The sequence below is a fragment of the Abrus precatorius genome, unplaced genomic scaffold, assembly GCF_003935025.1.
Source record: "Abrus precatorius isolate BTA unplaced genomic scaffold, Abrus_2018 Scaffold10, whole genome shotgun sequence".
Classification (NCBI taxonomy): domain Eukaryota; kingdom Viridiplantae; phylum Streptophyta; class Magnoliopsida; order Fabales; family Fabaceae; genus Abrus; species Abrus precatorius.
Genome location: NW_020874292.1, coordinates 27,699,880 through 27,718,199, shown reverse-complemented (window position 1 = coordinate 27,718,199; position 18,320 = coordinate 27,699,880). Strand labels below are relative to the sequence as shown.

General features: G+C 30.5%; 2 protein-coding genes across 6 annotated transcripts; one reads left to right on the top strand and one right to left on the bottom strand.

Moving 5' to 3' along the window:
* Positions 1–3,674: 3,674 nt before the first annotated feature.
* LOC113868187 (malonyl-CoA decarboxylase, mitochondrial) lies at positions 3,675–11,104 on the top strand. 5 transcript variants are annotated; one of them, XM_027503807.1, is made up of 16 exons: positions 3,675–3,929; positions 4,120–4,214; positions 4,347–4,437; positions 4,535–4,661; positions 4,768–4,948; positions 5,605–5,749; positions 5,836–5,926; positions 6,570–6,628; positions 6,706–6,783; positions 7,136–7,219; positions 7,950–8,131; positions 9,101–9,229; positions 9,355–9,427; positions 9,726–9,811; positions 10,160–10,244; positions 10,420–11,104. In XM_027503807.1, the coding sequence occupies exons 1-16, from the start codon at positions 3,840–3,842 to the stop codon at positions 10,429–10,431; spliced, it is 1,608 nt and encodes a 535-aa protein (XP_027359608.1). In that variant the 5' UTR covers positions 3,675–3,839; the 3' UTR covers positions 10,432–11,104. The 5 variants fall into 5 exon arrangements, 4 of the variants coding, with proteins under 4 accessions (XP_027359608.1, XP_027359599.1, XP_027359614.1 ...); XR_003505234.1 differs by lacking the exon at positions 10,420–11,104 and having other exon boundaries at positions 3,681–3,929; positions 9,336–9,427; positions 10,160–10,193; XM_027503798.1 differs by lacking the exon at positions 10,420–11,104 and having other exon boundaries at positions 3,681–3,929; positions 10,160–10,408.
* Positions 11,105–11,198: 94 nt separating this feature from the next.
* LOC113868223 (chaperonin-like RBCX protein 1, chloroplastic) lies at positions 11,199–16,608 on the bottom strand. The gene is made up of 6 exons (XM_027503815.1): positions 16,377–16,608; positions 16,157–16,251; positions 11,708–11,825; positions 11,558–11,574; positions 11,416–11,478; positions 11,199–11,322 (listed from the first exon to the last, which is right to left on the bottom strand). The coding sequence occupies exons 1-6, from the start codon at positions 16,522–16,524 to the stop codon at positions 11,248–11,250; spliced, it is 516 nt and encodes a 171-aa protein (XP_027359616.1). The 5' UTR covers positions 16,525–16,608; the 3' UTR covers positions 11,199–11,247.
* Between the last annotated feature and the right edge of the window lie 1,712 nt (positions 16,609–18,320).

Below are 18,320 nucleotides of genomic sequence, written 5' to 3'. Positions count from 1 at the left end.
AGCACTCAACATATTAAGTAACATGTTGAGCAATAACGACTAATAAATTAATGACAAGATTTAAATTGAATATCATATCTATTGTTTATGTTGTTCTTAATTAGAGTTAAAATTTTATTTTAGTAATGTGTATTTTTAATATTGGCATGCTGAATCTTAATGCTAATTTTTATGATAAAAAACTCCAACTCTAATTAAAGCATGATATTAATAATATCTAGGATAATTCATTTAAATTCTAATTCTGTCTATACTATAAATTGAAACAGTTATCCGTCACTGCAACACCCTACTTTGACCTTAAAACAAATTGAGGACATTACTTAACTGAAATTTAAAAAACATTATGTTAACTACTTTTAAAAATATTTATGAAAACAAAACTGAAACAAATACGTAATAATTATTGTTTCTTTGTGTACTCCCTTTCTCCTACGTATTTTCCTTTTCAAAGGCATCGAAAAAGAAAAGCATTTCTACATTTATCTTGTAAATTTCCCCTTGCATTATAATTATGAGTATTGCTCTTATAGTTTTTTAAATGAAATTAAGTTTTTATAGTTAATGTAAAGACCTACCTTCGATTTTAAAAATAACTAAAGACTTACTGTACATATATTCTTTACTTTCCCATTAAATTATCATTAAAAAATTTTAAATTTATTTAAAGTATGCAAAGTCTATTAAGTTTATGTTTCATGTTTAGAACAACATTAAATATATCTTGTATACACGTGTCCAACATATAAGCTACAGTTGAAAGGTCAGAAGATTAATATTATTAATTCTAACTTTTATATTAAATTTAAACACAATAACAGTGTTTTTAAATATATTTTAAGACCTATAAACAAATATCGTATATAAAATTATAATTTTTTAAATTACAAGTACAATAACTATAATCTTCAACTAGTTAATTCACATGTTTACCTCCATTTTATATGTTTTATTGTTTAAAAATTTTACACACGGATTAAAAATTCATTAATTATTATATGTTTGACGAAAATACTTTCATTTTTACTTTTAACTAATTCATTTAATTTGTTTTTTTTGCTATTGAAATTCATTCATTTATTTTTGTCTAACGTTTCAATACTCACCTTTATAATATATGGACATTAATAAAATTGAGTTAAATTACCTTGTTGGAACTTAATATTTATTTTTATCATCAATGTTTATTGAAAATTTAACAAGTACATATAATGGAGAGAGAAAAATTAAAATTAATAAATAAAATATGAGGTTATTAATTAATTAAACTATACATTTATAATTATTAAATAAGTCTTAAAAATTAAAATAACAAGAAATGTAAAACAAAATCAAGTGAATAAAACAACAAAATATGCGAAAATGGAAGGAGTAATGCAGAAAAACGTATCCCTTATAATTGGTCAAAACCATGATTCAGGGCTTAAAATCGAAAACTCATCGCGTAGTAAGTTACGGTACTGGCCCCACGGTGCGATGCCATTGGGACTTGGCAATTAATATGCATAACTGAGGATAAAAGTCCAACCACTTTCGCATCAACGTAGGATTCAATCACAGATTACGGTGCAAGCAACATACATGCGAGAGGGGGTGTCAACGCGTCGTGGATCTGTGTTTTATAGATTAATAAATCCAATGACAACTAAGCTTTGAGGCCAAAGAACAACATCAAGACATGAGTCATGACATCTTGCTGGCAAGTGGACACTTACTTAGAGTCGAAAGTACTGAATGAGACACCATTTACAAATGCACAAAAAGGAGGGGGGATTTTTATTTTTCCTTTCAAGTTTTAATCTCAAAATTGATGAAAACAAAAGGAAAGAATCTGTTCCCGCCTAGCTAGTTGTCACCTATCTCCATCCATTTGTCATTTTCTTGGATTATAAGTAAGATATATGCATATTTACAGTAACCCACATGCTAGCATTGTTCTCTGTGACTGACTTGGTGGCAGTGCCGTTGCCTCAGGAACTTGCTCCACAATAAACAACACTTTCTCTTTATTCTCTGTCCTCAATAATTTTTGCATTATTTAGTTTGATGACAAAATTATCATCATCATTGATTCATTCATATATGGTATAGTGAATATCATAAATTAAAAAAAACAACGTAATATTTTTTTTTCGCATAGGAAAGTTATTGAATAATCTCGTGACAATATTATTTTTATGCTCTAAGGCTTATATTTATGTGATAACTAATGAGTGGTGATTTAACTATTTGTATACATGCTTTCGCTTATAGGTCTTCACAGTTTTAGGTTCGTGTTAATTTAGAACTAGTATTCTTTGATTGGAACTTATTGGCAATTGAATTCTTACTCTTTCGGTCGTTCATGGCGTGGTTTCATAAAAAAATTGTTAATTAATAATAAGCTAGATTTGAACTTGACGATCGACGTGGAGGAAATAATATTTTATTTATGTTTATTTTTCAATAATTATCAATTTTAGCTAAGAGTGGAAAATAGGTATATAAGAACTAAAAAATAATAATAAATTGTTTGAAACATAAAGTTAAAAGACCCTGATTCCTTGCTAGAAAGGAATAAAACCGTTGAAATCAAGGAATAAATGCATGAAACTAATGTGAGATGTAATTAATCTTTTATATTATAAATTTTAATTTTAATTTTTGAAAACATGATAACTTCTACGCATTCTCTTTATTATGAGTATTTATTTTATTTTATAATATGTGTCTCGAGAATTTTTTTATAAAAATAATAATGTTTTCTCGATAACTAGTTATTTTATTCAAAACATTAAAATAGGTTAGACTACACAATTACTCGTAAGTATACATTGATATAGATTTGACATACTCTACATTATTTAATTTTTTTATTAAATAATTTTTTTAAAACTCAATATTAGATTAAAAAAATTGTTACATAAATTATATTTATACAATTTTAGATAAATTTTAAAATATTCGATGCCCCATTTATACATGTCAAAATTAATATAATATATCCTTTTGAATTATATGAAAAATCATTTAATTATATTTTACAGTTATTCAATGTTGACATAAATAATAAAGTAATATATATTTATAATTTAAAATTGTAACTAATTAAAATGATATTTTATATACAGCTATTATAAGTGTAAGAGTGAATTTTGGACTATATAAAAAATATCATTTAATTGTATTTTTTAGTTATTTAATTTTAAGAAAAATTAATATGAATAATTATAATTTAATGGTCAAAATAATAAAAACTATTTTGTATAAATTTATTAACAATGTAAAAATGAGTGTAGTTTATGTTAATTATTAATTGTACACAACAAATAGTTGAATATTAAAAAATAAACATGATTTGTTTTTTAAGTTCTTAGTATATACGGTCTTCGTTATCTCTCTGACCATTTTAGGCGGAAAAATGTCATTTGCAGCGATTTGTTTATTACCAAGAAACGTAGAAACATACTTGCACAGGAAATTAAGCATACGATAGTTTCAGAAGTCTCAAAACAGGAATAATGAAATAGCGTGACGAGTGTTAAATAGTTGATTGGGTTACAACTAGGGTCTCCTCCGGGCCCAAAACTTGAATTGGGTCTGAACCTGGTAATGTGCAAGTGCAGAACCAGGTAGAGTCTGTAATATCAGACGTTGACCCAAAATAAATACAGGTATTTGGGTGGATTGCAAGCAACGTGGAAACGAAAATAAATAAAAATAATAGGGGTTGTCAACTAGAATACGATGTAACAAACAATCCAAAAGGAGAAGGCAAGTGGATTGATTATACCGGTTATTGATTTCGATTTTCGAACAGACACTCGTTTGGCGAATAAATACGAAAAGTTGAAAAAAAAATGAACAAGAAAGCTTTGTCCATTTTGATGCGCGCCAGAATGAAGCCCAACGATCGCACCAGCCTTTCGCTCTCTCCTCTCCCTCTAACTGTGAGAAATCTTCTCACAGTTTCAATTCAGTTCAGTTCTTTGAATTTCGCCTGATTTTCACTGTAGATTTGGCTCATACACTTTGTTTTGATTTTATTTTCCAAGCAAATCGATTTGATGTCTGCGTGAATCTGCTTTGAATTGGATTATTGTTGACTTTTTTCCTTCGATTGTGATGAGTGTACAATAGAACGCGGCGAGTCAAATGCAGCAGCAGAATTCCCGCCAAAACGACTCGCCAGGACAAGGAAATTCAGCGCCGAAGGACTCCGGCGACACCGAGAGGTTCCTAATTTATTATTATTATTACTGCTGCTGCTGCTGTTGTTGTTTCACGTACTTCATACTTGAGTTTGCGTGCTCAATTTTTTTGGCTCAATCTCTTATTTCATTTGTGTTGTTTTGACTTATTCATAGAGAATTCAAGCGTGCCCGTGCCTCAATGCACTCTGCAATTTCAATGAACAAAACGGAAGTTCTAGATGACGTCCTTAATAGCTTCTCGGAGGTAATATGATTTTAGATTTTATGGCAATTAAACTTTCTTAATTTGGCTGTATTATTGTCATCGCTTATTTCATTTTCACAAGCTGGTAATAATGTAGGATTATTTTAGCCTTGCTCGTGAAAACCGTCGCAAGTTGCTCCTTGTCCTTGCTAGAGAGTATGATCTAAATAGATCACAAGTTCGTGAACTTATAAAGCAGTATCTTGGACTTGAACTTCCTGCAGGTGAGTGATTTTTATGGTGAATGTTTGTTATGTGTGTACATGCTTGTGTGTTACTCTCATTATTACTTTCAAAACTGTGGTTTGAGAAAAGTGATTGGGTTGGCAGACAAAGCACAAGTGAGTGGTTCTGAAGAAGATGGTTTGTTTTCTTCTTTCTATCGGATTGAGCGGAGTTTGAGGCATGCCCTCCAGCCAGTTTATGAAGTTCTCTTTGAGCGTCTCAACACTCATCCCGGAGGATTGAGGTTCTTATCCATTATTCGAGCAGATATCCTATCTATTCTCGCGTAAGTTTATGGCTGATGCACATGATTTTACTTCGAACAATTTTCTATGGCTCTGTTTCATTTAATTTACTTATCTTACAATGGCAGCAGGAGCAAATAAAAGAAATCTTAGTTCCTCGTTGCTTCTTTAAAATTGAGTGGGTTCTATGTTAGAGAACTCAGATACTGATTGTCCTACAATCCTCTGCATAGGGCTTTTTGCTATGAGGACCTTTAAATAAAATAACGGTCTAATTATAAATTTGGTTCCTATGTTTTCATTTTAGTTCTTACATGAAAAATCATTTAATGAATTAGCCCTTGTTGTCTATTGAAGTTATAATGACAATAAATTTAGCGGCTATACTTGATATCTTTTTTTTCATTTTAATCCCCATATGAAAACATACTGGACTTCATTTTGGCCTTTGCATGAATAATACTCTACTTCCTTCGTAACTTTAGTAAATGGTGGGAGCAAATTTGTAATCCTTTTTCATATAAGGACCAAAATGTAGGTTTTTTTTTTCCCATGTAGGACTGAAGTAAAAAATGAGTTTGGTGTAAGGACCAGAATTATAATTTAATTCCTGGGGAAAAAGACGAAAGAAAGATAAGACAAGGGTTCAACTTTGCTTTCTTGAACTTTGAATATGATGAATTCTTCCATTACACAGAGAGGAGAATATTGCATCATTGAGAGCATTGGATTCATATTTAAAAGAGAAACTTAGTACGTGGCTTAGTCCTGCTGCCTTAGAGCTTCACCAGATTACATGGGATGATCCTGCTTCTTTGCTGGAAAAAATAGTTGCTTATGAAGTATTTTTCTCCTTTTAATTTCTTGAAGTGTCATTTAATATTGGTCTCGTCTTCCATTGTATGCATAATCTTCTGTAACTGTGTAGGCTGTGCACCCTATTAGCAACCTTCTAGATCTTAAGAGAAGGCTGGGAATTGGCCGTCGTTGCTTTGGATATTTACATCCAGCAATTCCTGGTCAGCAGTTCTTCTCTACAACACTTGGTTACTGAAAGACAATTCTCTACTTGTTACAGTTTTATAATTTACACTGTAGTGATTGTTTACATCTTTATTCAATATTATGAGTCTGCATCAGCTCAGAAAGTTAGTGACAGCAATACTGAGAGAACAGTGGTTGCTTTTAAGGTGATTCTGTTACATGGGCAGTATGATGCCATTTCACTATTTTCATGTCAAGTGTCTTGAAAATTTAAATTTGGTGCTACTGCTTTTCTACACTTTGTACATGATTATTTTGATCCTATGTGACCCAATAAATTTCAGTGATTGACAATGTTATAGTTACATACCTTCGCTCAAATATGTGGTCTGGAAATAGTGATAGTGATTAATGATTAATATGTTATTCAGAATTAAGATTTATGGGAGTTAATGTATTATTGGAAACATTAGAATAATACGAAATAGTTTACCTCTTTATTATTGTTCTTGTAAGTGCAAAAATGTGTTTATTCTTTTATGTTTATATTATAAACATCAAGGATGACGAGTGCTCTCACTCAAGCAATTAACATAACTACTGTCTAATTTCAAAAAGTCTGTTCTTAAAGTTTCAAGTGTGTTAACCTATGTTATCTGGTCTTTTATTTTTCGTCAGGTGAACCCCTAATTTTCATTGAAGTTGCGCTACTGAAGAATGTTGCTCAGACTATACAGGTTAATTTTACTTTAACTTAATTGAAACATACCCTTTTTCAGTAACCTTGTCTAAACAATATTTCTTTGTTTCCCAGGAAGTTTTGTGGGATAGTCCTCCCATACCTGAAAGTGAGGCAACATGTGCATTGTTCTACTCTATATCATCAACTCAGGTATTTATATATCATTAAAGTAATATAAATTTGCAGCTAGTGGAAAATTGACTATATATAAAAAAAATGATAATTATGTAATTATATCATTGTGAGGCTCAGTAGGATCATTCTTAGTGAAAAGTGAACTGTTTATTCTTGGGCTTTTTTATCCAGCTTGAATTTATTGCTATTATTTGCTTAATTTTTCTTTTTTCCTTCTCTGTTCAGTTTTTATTTATGTTTACACGTTAGATCTGTTTGCTTTTCTGTTTACACTACTGCCAATTTCTCCCACTCCTGACTCCGTGAAGAATATTAATGCTCCAGATAGTTTTACTCCTAATTGGGTATAATTTTTAAAATTTTGCAGCCTGGCTTAGCAGGGATCAACTTAGGAAAATTTCTTATAAAACGTGTTGTAAAACTGGTGAAAAGGGAGATGCTACATATTTCTGTAAGTATTTTACAAATTATGTAAGCTTTCTGAATATGAAGAATAGAACCAAATGAAATTTATTACTTCATGGAATTTGTGAATGCATAAGATTTATCATTCTATCTTCAGCTTTTTCAACTCAGTTTCATACTTTTTTCGCTTGGATTTGATATGAATGCCATTTTCCTCAACAAAATGTGTTGGTCATGTTTTTTACTTTTCACTTTTGATGGGGGGACTTTCCAAGTATATTAATATTAGTACTAGTTTATGTTTTCATTCTTTAAATCCTAGTTTCTAAATTTTTTCCCTCCTTTCAAAGTATATTAGCATATGCCAATTTGCCCCAACAAGTCTATTCTCTTCATAGATATTCAATATTTGAAACTTTTCTGTGTGTATTGCATTTGATCCAAAGGTCTGAGTTTATATAAGTATATAGGAATCTATATTAATTAAAAAATATCACCTAATATAGGTAATCCTGATGTTATGTTCTTAGTTACTATATTTACATATCAACTAGTCTAATTACTATATTTACATATCAACACTCTCAAATTGATATCTTGCTCCCATTATTGTAGAAAAGTAGAATCTAAAAGTAATATGCTTTATCCCAATAATTGGACACTAATGTTATGAAAATTACTTTACTGATGCCATATTTTCTATACTGCAATTTCTTATATATTAAATTGTACTTGTGCCCTCTCACATCTTATATTACTGACCAATAAGGTTTTAGACCTTTGCAACTCTCAGTCCCATCCCTGGATTCATGTCGTGGCTTATATCCAAGTTAGCATCTCAAACAGCACTTGTTGAAGGAGTCAACTTGTCACAACCTCAAGCAGAGGGATCCAGTTCCACTTTCTATGAAAACATACTTAAACCTGAAGAAGAAGAAACACTTATGAGCTTACCTAAGTAAGCTACTTACTGTTCTAGTTTCATATTTTATGTTATGCTATTCTTGGATATTAATTTGCAATGTCACTAGTAACTTAGATGGCAATTTTATATTATCATCAAGTAAATCGTCCTAATAGCTCCATTTTTTATCATATTTTTTTTTATCCTTTAATGGTGAGCCCAATTGGATCTGGGTTCCCAATGTATTGAAATAAAATTAGAAATTTTATGTGTAGTTGTTAGAATCACATGATTTGATATGATATGATATGATTTGGAAAGTAAGTGACTTGTATTATGTTATGAATCACAAATGACTTTGAACTGTGTGATACAAACATGAACTGGTGCAATTTCACATCGCCGATAGAAACCACATCAGTTAGGCATTTGGTTCTCTGTTTTTTTTCTTCTTTCACCAATTCTTATAAAAGAAATTGAATTGGTATTCACCGTAATTAGCTGTTTAATTGGTTTGTTTTAGTTTTCAGAAACAAAGTCTTAACACAATATAGGCACCTTATTTGGCTATATCAATGCTCTGTATCATTCTTCTGAAACATAGGCTTCTTACAGTCATTTTATGTGGCTTCAAAGGCAATGACGAGGGAAGAAGGATGTTTCTTGAGACCATTGTGTTATTCTTGATAATAGATTACATGTATAATGTAATTATCTGCAACTTCCACAAAAAAAAATAAAAATTGTGAGGTGGTGAACTTAGGATGAACTACCATTTAGTAGAAATATGCAAGAATTATGCCTTATTTATGAGTTCACTCTGTTACTTGAGTGTTATAGGTTTTATCCATTTTGTAGGTTGTCATTTTAAGGAATCATTTTTAGCTGTAGTGCACTCAAATTTCTTTCCCTACATGCCATGGCTAGTAGAGATGACGAATAATGTTTATAGTAATTTCTATTTTCTTCCCTAATTTGTCTTTGGTTTCGCTATCATGTGACTAATATCAATATGAGATGCAGGGATCTTGTCACTGGAAAAGATGGAATGGAAGTGATGTTCAACTTGCTTACTTCAACATCCTACAAGTGGATCCATTCACCAGAGCTTTTGTCAGCATTGAAGCCCCCTTTGATGCGTTTATGTGCCAGGTATTGGAAACAAATTATGGGAAATTAAACAAAGCCATGCTAGAAATGACTTCTTCAAAACGTTGATCTAGTAAGTCATGGAAAAAAGTAATCAGATAACTTCTAGGATTCTTTTTATATTACAGATACCTTCTGCAAGAGAAGAAAAGAGGAAAAGCTTTGGACTCTGTTGCAAATTTTCACTTGCAAAATGGAGCTGTAAGTCTTGCGACCATACTGTGCTAATAAACTTCTCTGTTATTGGCAATGGTATTTTGTTCCTGAAACAAGTAGTTTCATTATAGTACATCAAACTCTTACATGCTTTTATATCTTGGATGATTTTTTCACTGAAGACATTGTGTGGATTATGATCTTGGCATGTATTTCTCTATAATTTATATGACAAAACTGGGTGTTTTCATGTAGTAAATCTATGTCCTAACCACAAATAACCTGCAGTTGTAACTTGAGTAAATTGGCAGAAATAAATTTTTTGCTTGTCAATATGGAACAGATGGTTGAAAGAATAAACTGGATGGCAGATCGATCAGAAAAAGGTCTTTCTCAAAGTGGAGGGATCATGGTGAACTATGTCTATAGGTAATTGTTTTCTTGAAAACTTTGGAATCTGGATCTTGTTTTGTTTGTATTGAAGTATATTCACGGTTATACTCATGATGTCAATTTATTTTGTGTGCCCTTTTGTTTGTTCCGACAAATCTTGTTAGCTTAGTTAAAAAGTTCCTCTTATTCCACTTTGGTTCTGGTTGTGAAGATGGGGAAGAAATCTTACTAATAAAAGAAACATGACTGTACTGATCAGTTCATCTTTTATAGATGCTTATATTTATTAATATTTGTATGATTGGATTTGAAAAAGATCAATTCATTTTTAAATTTCCCTTGATCAAATTTGAAGTATATGTTGCTGATGAGACCTAATTGCAGGATGGAGCACATAGAAGAATATGCTCATTCATACTTCAGCAGTGGCGAAATTCATACCTCAAGTGATCTTCATCACTGTGTTGAGGTAATGGATACTGCTTAATTCAAATTTGATAGAAGATAATTTTCAACTTGTTTTAAAAAATATCATATGTGCAAGTAGTGTGGAAACAAAGCTCATTGGCAGCAGACAACCTTATTATTACTAACCTTTACCTTTCTTGTTTCCCTAATCTATTTGCTGTCATTTGTGGCCATAGAGTGACAAGTAATCGTGAAGTCTACTTGGTTGAAGTATGATGGAAGGTTTTATTAAAACAATGGGACAAATGCATTTAAGTCTAAATATGAGGCAGCTCATTGCGTCTCTAATCCATTTATTTGGTGAAATATGATAGAAAACAGCTTGCTTAATTGCCCTACTTTATTTGGTCGTAAGATGATGGAGGGCTACTCTTGCACCAGAGGTACGTAGAAGAACAGCTATAAGGAATAGATCATGCTCGGTAAACCTCAAGCTATACAGTGTAATGTAATATATGTCGTTACTAACTTACTATACTGACAACAAACCCTATCTCTTAGTGAAGAGTGGGCTACTTTCCGAAATTCAATCGTGTCATTTGGAGTTCATGAAGTGTAAACTGTCACAGAGGAAATCATTCCTCGAACATTAAGGGTTGGAGGTAATATTTATTGCTTGTTTCATCCTTGGACCAGTGTTTTCAATTTCAGATGATAGGAAAATTAATTACACTTGAATCGGTCAAAGCTGTCTTCCGAATCAGGCCTTAAAAACAGCATCAGTATTTGTCTGGGAATAAGATGTTTAATACACGCTTGAAATGGTCTTATTTGTAGGTAGCAGGCAATTCAGGTTCTCCAAGTATCCCAATAAGTCAGGGAGGGTTTAACTATATATTCTATTGATTATCAATTTGTATTACAAATTAGTCCAAACATTACTAATACTGGAGTTAGAATAGATCGAAAACCATGTAGACGAGTTCTCTCCAGTACGTATAAGTATTAGGTACATTGTGCCCAAGCTTCTGTTCGATCAGAGGGAATAAAAGGGCAATCAATATTCACTTCTCGGTTTCAACGGGAGTGGTTTCCAAGACATAATCCCTCATAAGCCTCGTGTTAGATTCAGTGACCATCTACAATACATAAAGCCACAAACAATCCCATTTATTATACGGGAAGTTGAATTGATTTCAGTAGGATCAAGAAAACGTGATTGAGTTACAAACCTTCAAAGCTAGGCGCTTCAAGTTGTCCCATTCAAAATCATTTTTGCAGTATGCTGATCTCACCTACAATAATCCATCGTAGTACTTAATCTGAACTTGGTCAGCGGGTGATTGAAAAACAAATAATAAGTAATCTACTTACCTCCATTATGCGTAGGGCTATTCATGTACACGCCAAAGCCACATAGCAGTTTGCAAGATTTCGTTCGTTCATTCACCACAAAAAAATAATTATTGTAAGTTAGACATTAGATACCGATTAAGGATTAGGTAGCTTGATAGCTGTCGTTACCTAAGTTCTTATGTCTTGATGATTCTCTTAACATACTGGCGCAGAACTTGTCACCATCATTCAACGAGTTTCTACCCAAGAATTCCATTAGCTCTTCATATGCCTCACGATTATAGCTCTGCTCAGGGAAATAATTATTGACAGATGATATTATTAGAGTAAAACAGAGCATTAATTAATAAAAAAATGAGTTTAATTTTAATACATTGTTATATTGCTATTCACAGACGTTTCCTTGCGTATAATTTAATGAATTTAACAACAGATCGTTAAACGATCTCGTCAAACTTTTTATCAGGACATTTAATTTAGAAAAAGAAATATTTTATACAGACAACCTAAATTAAGTTGAACAATAGTGCATCAAATTAAAGCGAAACACATTATTTTTTAGCCTTGGATATGCACATTGATAATTGACTTAAAAAACTAAAGAAGTGTGCAAGTATGGGAGGTATATGTGTTTTTATGCCTAGCTCTATTAAGTTCGGTTTATTAAGTCCAAAAATTGGCGAAATATTGGATATTGTATTACTTTTTTTTTTTTATTAACACATCAAAATTCCAGGAGCAATACTTTTTCTGAGAAAAATGTTAATAATACACTTATTATCTTGTATTTTAAAAACATTTTCTCGATGAAATTTCCTTTCAAATGCTTTCTAATTTTTATTGAAGAAAGGGATAGTTTGCTTCCACCCTTTGTCTTGGAAGGAATTGAAGATATAATTCGTACTTGGGATGGCAATAAAAGTTCTAGAGTTGACGATTTTAACTTAATATCATTAAATGATCGTTTTGGTAACAGGAGATTTGAGGCTATGTTTAAAAAAATTAATTTTAGGCAAACTTACCTATAAGTTTTTGTTCCTATTTCTTGGCTTTGGTACCCAAAACCAGATAACCCTAAAAAAAGTGACCATTGTTTGATTTCTCTGATAGGTGCTTGTTTGAATAATATCAAAATTCTTTGCAAGAAAGTTAAAAGGAGTTATAAATAACCAATTAGTGATATATATAAAATTATTTTATTTTTAATTAGGCTTTAAATTTAGGATTATCTTAATTTTTATTTATTTTTTAGTTATTTGGGATCATCTTAAATTTTGTTATAGTTTTAGTTTTGCATCAATTAAATTGAGTCGAAAAGTACACACCATAAAAGAGTACTCTTGTTTAAAGAGAGTATCTTCGGGTTACAACTCTACATCAGTCATCCTTTCTCTCAAATAAAAAAAATTCAAAACTGGGTGGTGCTCAGTAATGGGGTGGTAGGTCCAACTAAAAAGAACGAAATGAGGTGTCTATTCCTTATGCATTATTTAGTATGAAGGAGGGGAGGAAAAAAATGAGTAATTTGCTATCATATCCTCTATATATATATATATATATATATATATAGGTCCAACTAAAAAGAACGAAATGAGGTGTCTATTCCTTATGCATTATTTAGTATGAAGGAGGGGAGGAAAAAAATGAGTAATTTGCTATCATATCCTATATATATATATATATATATGGAAGGGAGGAGAGAAAAAATGTAAGGTGATTTAGTCAGTATAATCCTAATATTATAAAATATTTTCCTTCTCTAAATCTCACCGAGGAGAGAAAATAATGGGAACGAAGGAATGTTGACCACCTTACTTTCCCATAGGATCCATTCCTAGATATAAAGGTTATAAAAAATGTTCTTTTAATTTTTATTTCCTTCCAACCAAACACTATCAAGATGGATTTCGAAAATGCTTACAACTTAGAATTGTAATCACCATGAATGATCCTGGATAAAGCCTTTATTTTCTTAGGAAACTTTTTGGTTCTCGTTAATAGGAGCCTTTGTAAAGAAGCATAATATCTAGGGGTCTCATGCAAGGAGATTCTTTAGCTCCATTCCTCTTTTTGATATTGGTCAAGATTCGAGTAGCTTGACGGGTACTGTAATATAGCTCAAAGGATGTTTAAATCATTTAGTTATAGGACGGAGTTGAAGTTTCACATTTTCAACAGGTTAATGTCAATATTAATTAGAGAAGCAAATATTTCCACTTTGTGGTGTCTAAAGTATATAGGGGGGAATTTTCAATGTGTTTGGTTTGAAAATGTTTTGGTAAGCGTAATCTAATTAGTATTGATGTTGAAGATGAATTCTGGCTAGCATTTTGCCTCAAAATTTTTGAACTATAAGATCTGGAGCATTCCTTTTTATCATTATTTAGGCTCCCGGTAAATGCCACCCAAGGAAGAATTAATATATGGTAGTTTGTTGCTGACTCTTTAAAGCGGAGAATTTCCTTTAGGAAGGAAAAAATTTTGTCCCTAGAAGGTTGCATTGTCATAATCAATTTAGTGTTAAGTACCCTTTCAACTTATTGTTTGTCTTTTCTTAAAATGCCTAAAAAGGTCTTGAACACAATCACTCAAATGCAAAGGAAACTTTTATAGGGTTGCAATGAAAGATAACTTGAGTTAGATGGGAAGAGACATGTAGGACAAAATATGAAGGTGGTCTTGGATAAAAATCCTCAAATAGTTCAATGCTAGCATATTGGGGAAGTGAAGATGGAGACTACTTAATAAAAGATATGCGTATTCGTATAAAGTTCTAAGCTCTAAACATGGATAGTCCATCCATAACTCATTCGATCTCAAGAGCAGGGGGAGTTCTACAAATCCATCAAGTTGGTGGAAGGATACGTGTAAGGTGGGGGAATCTAATGGATTAACCCCTGCCTAATTTTTTGATGGTCTGATGAACACAATAGATGATGGCAACTTGGTTAACTTTTGGAATGGTGTATGGATCGGAGGCAAAGCCCATTTCTTAGGCTTTATTCACTTGCTCTAGACAAAAACTCATATTTTTCAAACTCGGGAAAATGAGAACAAGATTAATGAAGATGACCAAAAAGTGGAGAAGGAAAAATTTCTATAGGAAGAAGAATTGTAATCCAAGTTATTGGGTGTGCTTCGATTGATTATTTGTTGAAAGATATAGAAAACATGATTTGGTCATTTGATTAGGGATGCACTCCTTTGAATATACTTTCATTTGGTTGCAAAAGTAGTGTTCAATTCTCATAAGAACTCTTTCTATTATAGGATCTGTCATTTTTACCGAAATTATGGAAAAACTTAACTCCTTGGTGAAATCCCATCAAAAGCAAATATGCTTAGAGGAATATATTCTTAACAACACAACTTGAGTGTGTTTTGCTCCAATCACCATCAAGAGAGCATCTGGAACTTATTTCTTCAGTATGCCCATGTATGCTTATCAATTTTGGTCCCATATATTTTCTTGGGTCCGGAGTTTACTTAGCATCTTCCTCCAATTCGCAAGATCAATACCATTAGTTTCAAACGGAAGCAAAGAAAATGGACTTGGTAATTTTATTACAGATAAAGACTAAAAACACATTTTATAAACACAAGTTTATTAAAAATTCCTTATTTTTGCTTTTTTTATTCTTAATTTAATACTTTTTTCTTCATATTTTTATAACTTTTAAAACATTTTATTCGATAACTAAATGTATTAAAAAAATGTATTCTTAATGTTTTTCTTTTATGACATAATGTTATTTAATTGTCTTGAAAGCTCTAGAAAGGAATTATATTTAAAAATGAATCTTTTAATCTTTGACATATTGATGTTGTACTCTTTTATAGAAAGCGATAAATATTAACTTTTTTTTTTTAATTTGACCCATCATAAAGGAGAAAGAAAACTTTTGACATTTACACATTATAATAATGTTCATAAAAGTAAAATATTATAAATAATCTAATACATTGTAATAAATAATAATATATATAAATCATATATTAAAAAATATCTAACATTCTTTTCGGTGAAAGTATAACAAGTGTTTGTGTTTATTCACCTTATAGATTGTATAAATCAAGGTGTTCGGGAGTTTTTAAGATTATGAACCATCTGTAAATAGTTAGAGTATTTCTTAAATTCCCTTAATACATTTTGACTTATCAACAGAAAATAAAAATATTAATAGGATCTACATGAAATTTCATTCAATAATAAAAAGTGTTAATTAGAAAGCTTCAAGGAGAATGTTGAAAATAATTTTTGTTTAATTGGTTACATATATTAATTAAAAAGGTATTCAAAGTTTTTAATTACTAAAAAGTTTGAAGTATGCAAAGACTAAACTTGCTGGTATATACTATAAAATTGTATGCATTTTTACGGTTAAAAATGAGAACAATGTTCAATATGAACTGTTGCTCCAAAATATTATGAGAGTTCAGATAAATAACAGGACAAAGTATCTAATATTAGTCGGTAAAAGCCATTAGCTAGTTAATTCAGAGTTCTGTGGTTTCAACAGCAGCCAGTAATTAGAAACAATATATATATATATATAACTAAAACAAATACTAAGAAAGCCAATAAGCAGGAGTGGAAAAAACAGAAGGAAAAAGAACCTCAAGTTGCGCAGCAACAATCTTAACAGCAACATAGGTGAAGAAATTGTGGAGGTTTTTAGCACCCTTTGCTTCTGGTGATGCTTCTCCGAATCCTGGAATCCAGTACAACATAGCAAGAAACATTTTACTGACAAATTTGCATAAAGTGAAATAATACATAGTAGGGTAAATACAATCCACCACAAAGAGGAAGAGGGACAAAAGTAGTAATCCAAACCAGGTACAAACATCTTGTTGCAGTGTAAGCGTGTTGGTTGTGAGCTCCTTTGCTTGCAAGGCCAAAAAGGATAAGCCTTGTAGCTTGTGGGTGTAGAAGGGTAGACACAGGGAATCTGAGACAGTGCTAGAGTTGCTGAGGATTCCATAGCTGTAGTGAATTGAAGAAAGGCCTTGGTTTTGGTGAGGACAAAAAACTGTGAAATCTATAATACAATGATGGGTTATAGGCTCTTCAAAGCCAAAAATATCTACAGGCTTCAATCCACGTAAAGAAATATCTTTGAGCTTATGTGGAAAAGTGCAAACTTTTACATCCATGGTGGAACCCACTATTCCATTTTTGCGTTGAAGGGGAAATGGAGCCTCGTTTTCTTCCTCAATCGCATGTTCTCGTCGTGCTCATACGTGTTTCTCCCTCCATTTTTCTTCAACCTTTTTTCTTGGTCTCATTGAAAGGTCCAGAATATAATCCAAGTTTTCGTTAAATTCTTTGAAATACCCCTCTTCATTTCTTTCTTAGTCAAACTACATCTAAAGATTACTTTTATTATTATTATTATTATTATTATTATTATCGCACTCTTACTTTATTTTAATTTCTTATCGTTAATTGAATTATTAGTTATTTTGAATATTCTTTTAGTTAGTTTGTTGTAAATTTTTTTAATGCGGGCACCAAATATTTTGAGTTTATGTGTCTATTATTTAATATATATTTTTTTACTTTAAGCCTATTATTTATTTTCTAAATTTTCTTGACGCTATATACGTACCTAAATGATATATAACAGTCAATAATGAAGAAAAACGAAAAGAAGTCAACAAACCATCTTATAGGATCCTAGTATCTAATTTTTCACCTCTGATATTTATTTATTAAAATATTAAATGAATACTAAATATTGTGGAAATTAGTTTTTAAAAGTATATTATTGGGATAAAAAATCCATTTTTATTATATAATATTAATGAACAATAATTAAATTATATATTATTCATAAGTTTAATTTTAATATACTATTATAAGTATAACATTTTTCCCATTATTAATTGATTAAAAATTATTATAAATTAAACTATTTAAATAATTATTACAAAATCAATCATTTATATTAAATAAAAATATAAAAATTATTTATACCATTGGTATATTTTAATTAAACTCTAATAGTTAATAGTTTACAAATCAGGCAAAAATATTATTTAAAATAATTGAATTAACAGCAATAAATTTAAATAGAATTAAAAATAGTATAGACCATTAATTAATTTGATAAAAAAGGAAAATAAAAAACCATTTTAGAGAAATTAAATATTAGTTTATTAATTTTTATAGTCCTTCGTTTTCTTATTCATTACACTTATATTTTACATACAAAATTATGTTTTTATTGTATGGTTTACTTGTCTTTTTCTTGGTTCATCTTTCTCTTTTTCTTTCTCGTAAAAGCATATACATATATTAGCCACCAAGTGCCCAAGCTTACCAATCATCATAGACTCGATGCATCACCATCCTAGTTATTCACTCAAACTCTCATGGTTGGCACCACAATAGCGTCACTACCACTTGTTGGAGCACCTGCAATCACTTAATCTTTGTTTAAAAATTTAGAGAAAGAAAGAGAAAAAATTTAAAGAGCAAAAAAATAGAAAGAAAAGAAAAATTAACAAAAAAATATATATTTTAACTTTAAATTTTATTAATCTCAGCTCTTAAGATTGAGTTTAAGTATCTACAGATAAAAATTTTTTATTAAAAAAGTACACATTTATTATATTAAATTTATAAAAATATAATAAATATTTTTTTCTAATAAAATTTTATTATTATTAGCTGTTTATCTTTTAGGGTTTAGATAACAAATAAAAGAATTTTAAAATACAAGTTTACACAAATTTATAAAAATTTTCTCATTAAAAAACTTAAAATAAAAAATAT

Bases quoted from the DNA above. Each gene is read 5' to 3' on its own strand.
- LOC113868223 (XM_027503815.1), bottom strand. From the start codon at position 16,524: ATGGAATCCTCAGCAACTCTAGCACTGTCTCAGATTCCCTGTGTCTAC. The intron at 11,826-16,156 runs GTTCTTTTTCCT...TTCCCTGAGCAG, and splicing joins TTGTTGCTGCGCAACTTGAG to AGCTATAATCGTGAGGCATA. The intron at 11,323-11,415 runs GTTTGTAACTCA...TATGTATTGTAG, and splicing joins TGAAGCGCCTAGCTTTGAAG to ATGGTCACTGAATCTAACAC.
- LOC113868187 (XM_027503798.1), top strand. From the start codon at position 3,840: ATGAACAAGAAAGCTTTGTCCATTTTGATGCGCGCCAGAATGAAGCCC. The intron at 5,750-5,835 runs GTATTTTTCTCC...GTAACTGTGTAG, and splicing joins AAAAAATAGTTGCTTATGAA to GCTGTGCACCCTATTAGCAA. The intron at 6,784-7,135 runs GTATTTATATAT...AAAATTTTGCAG, and splicing joins ACTCTATATCATCAACTCAG to CCTGGCTTAGCAGGGATCAA.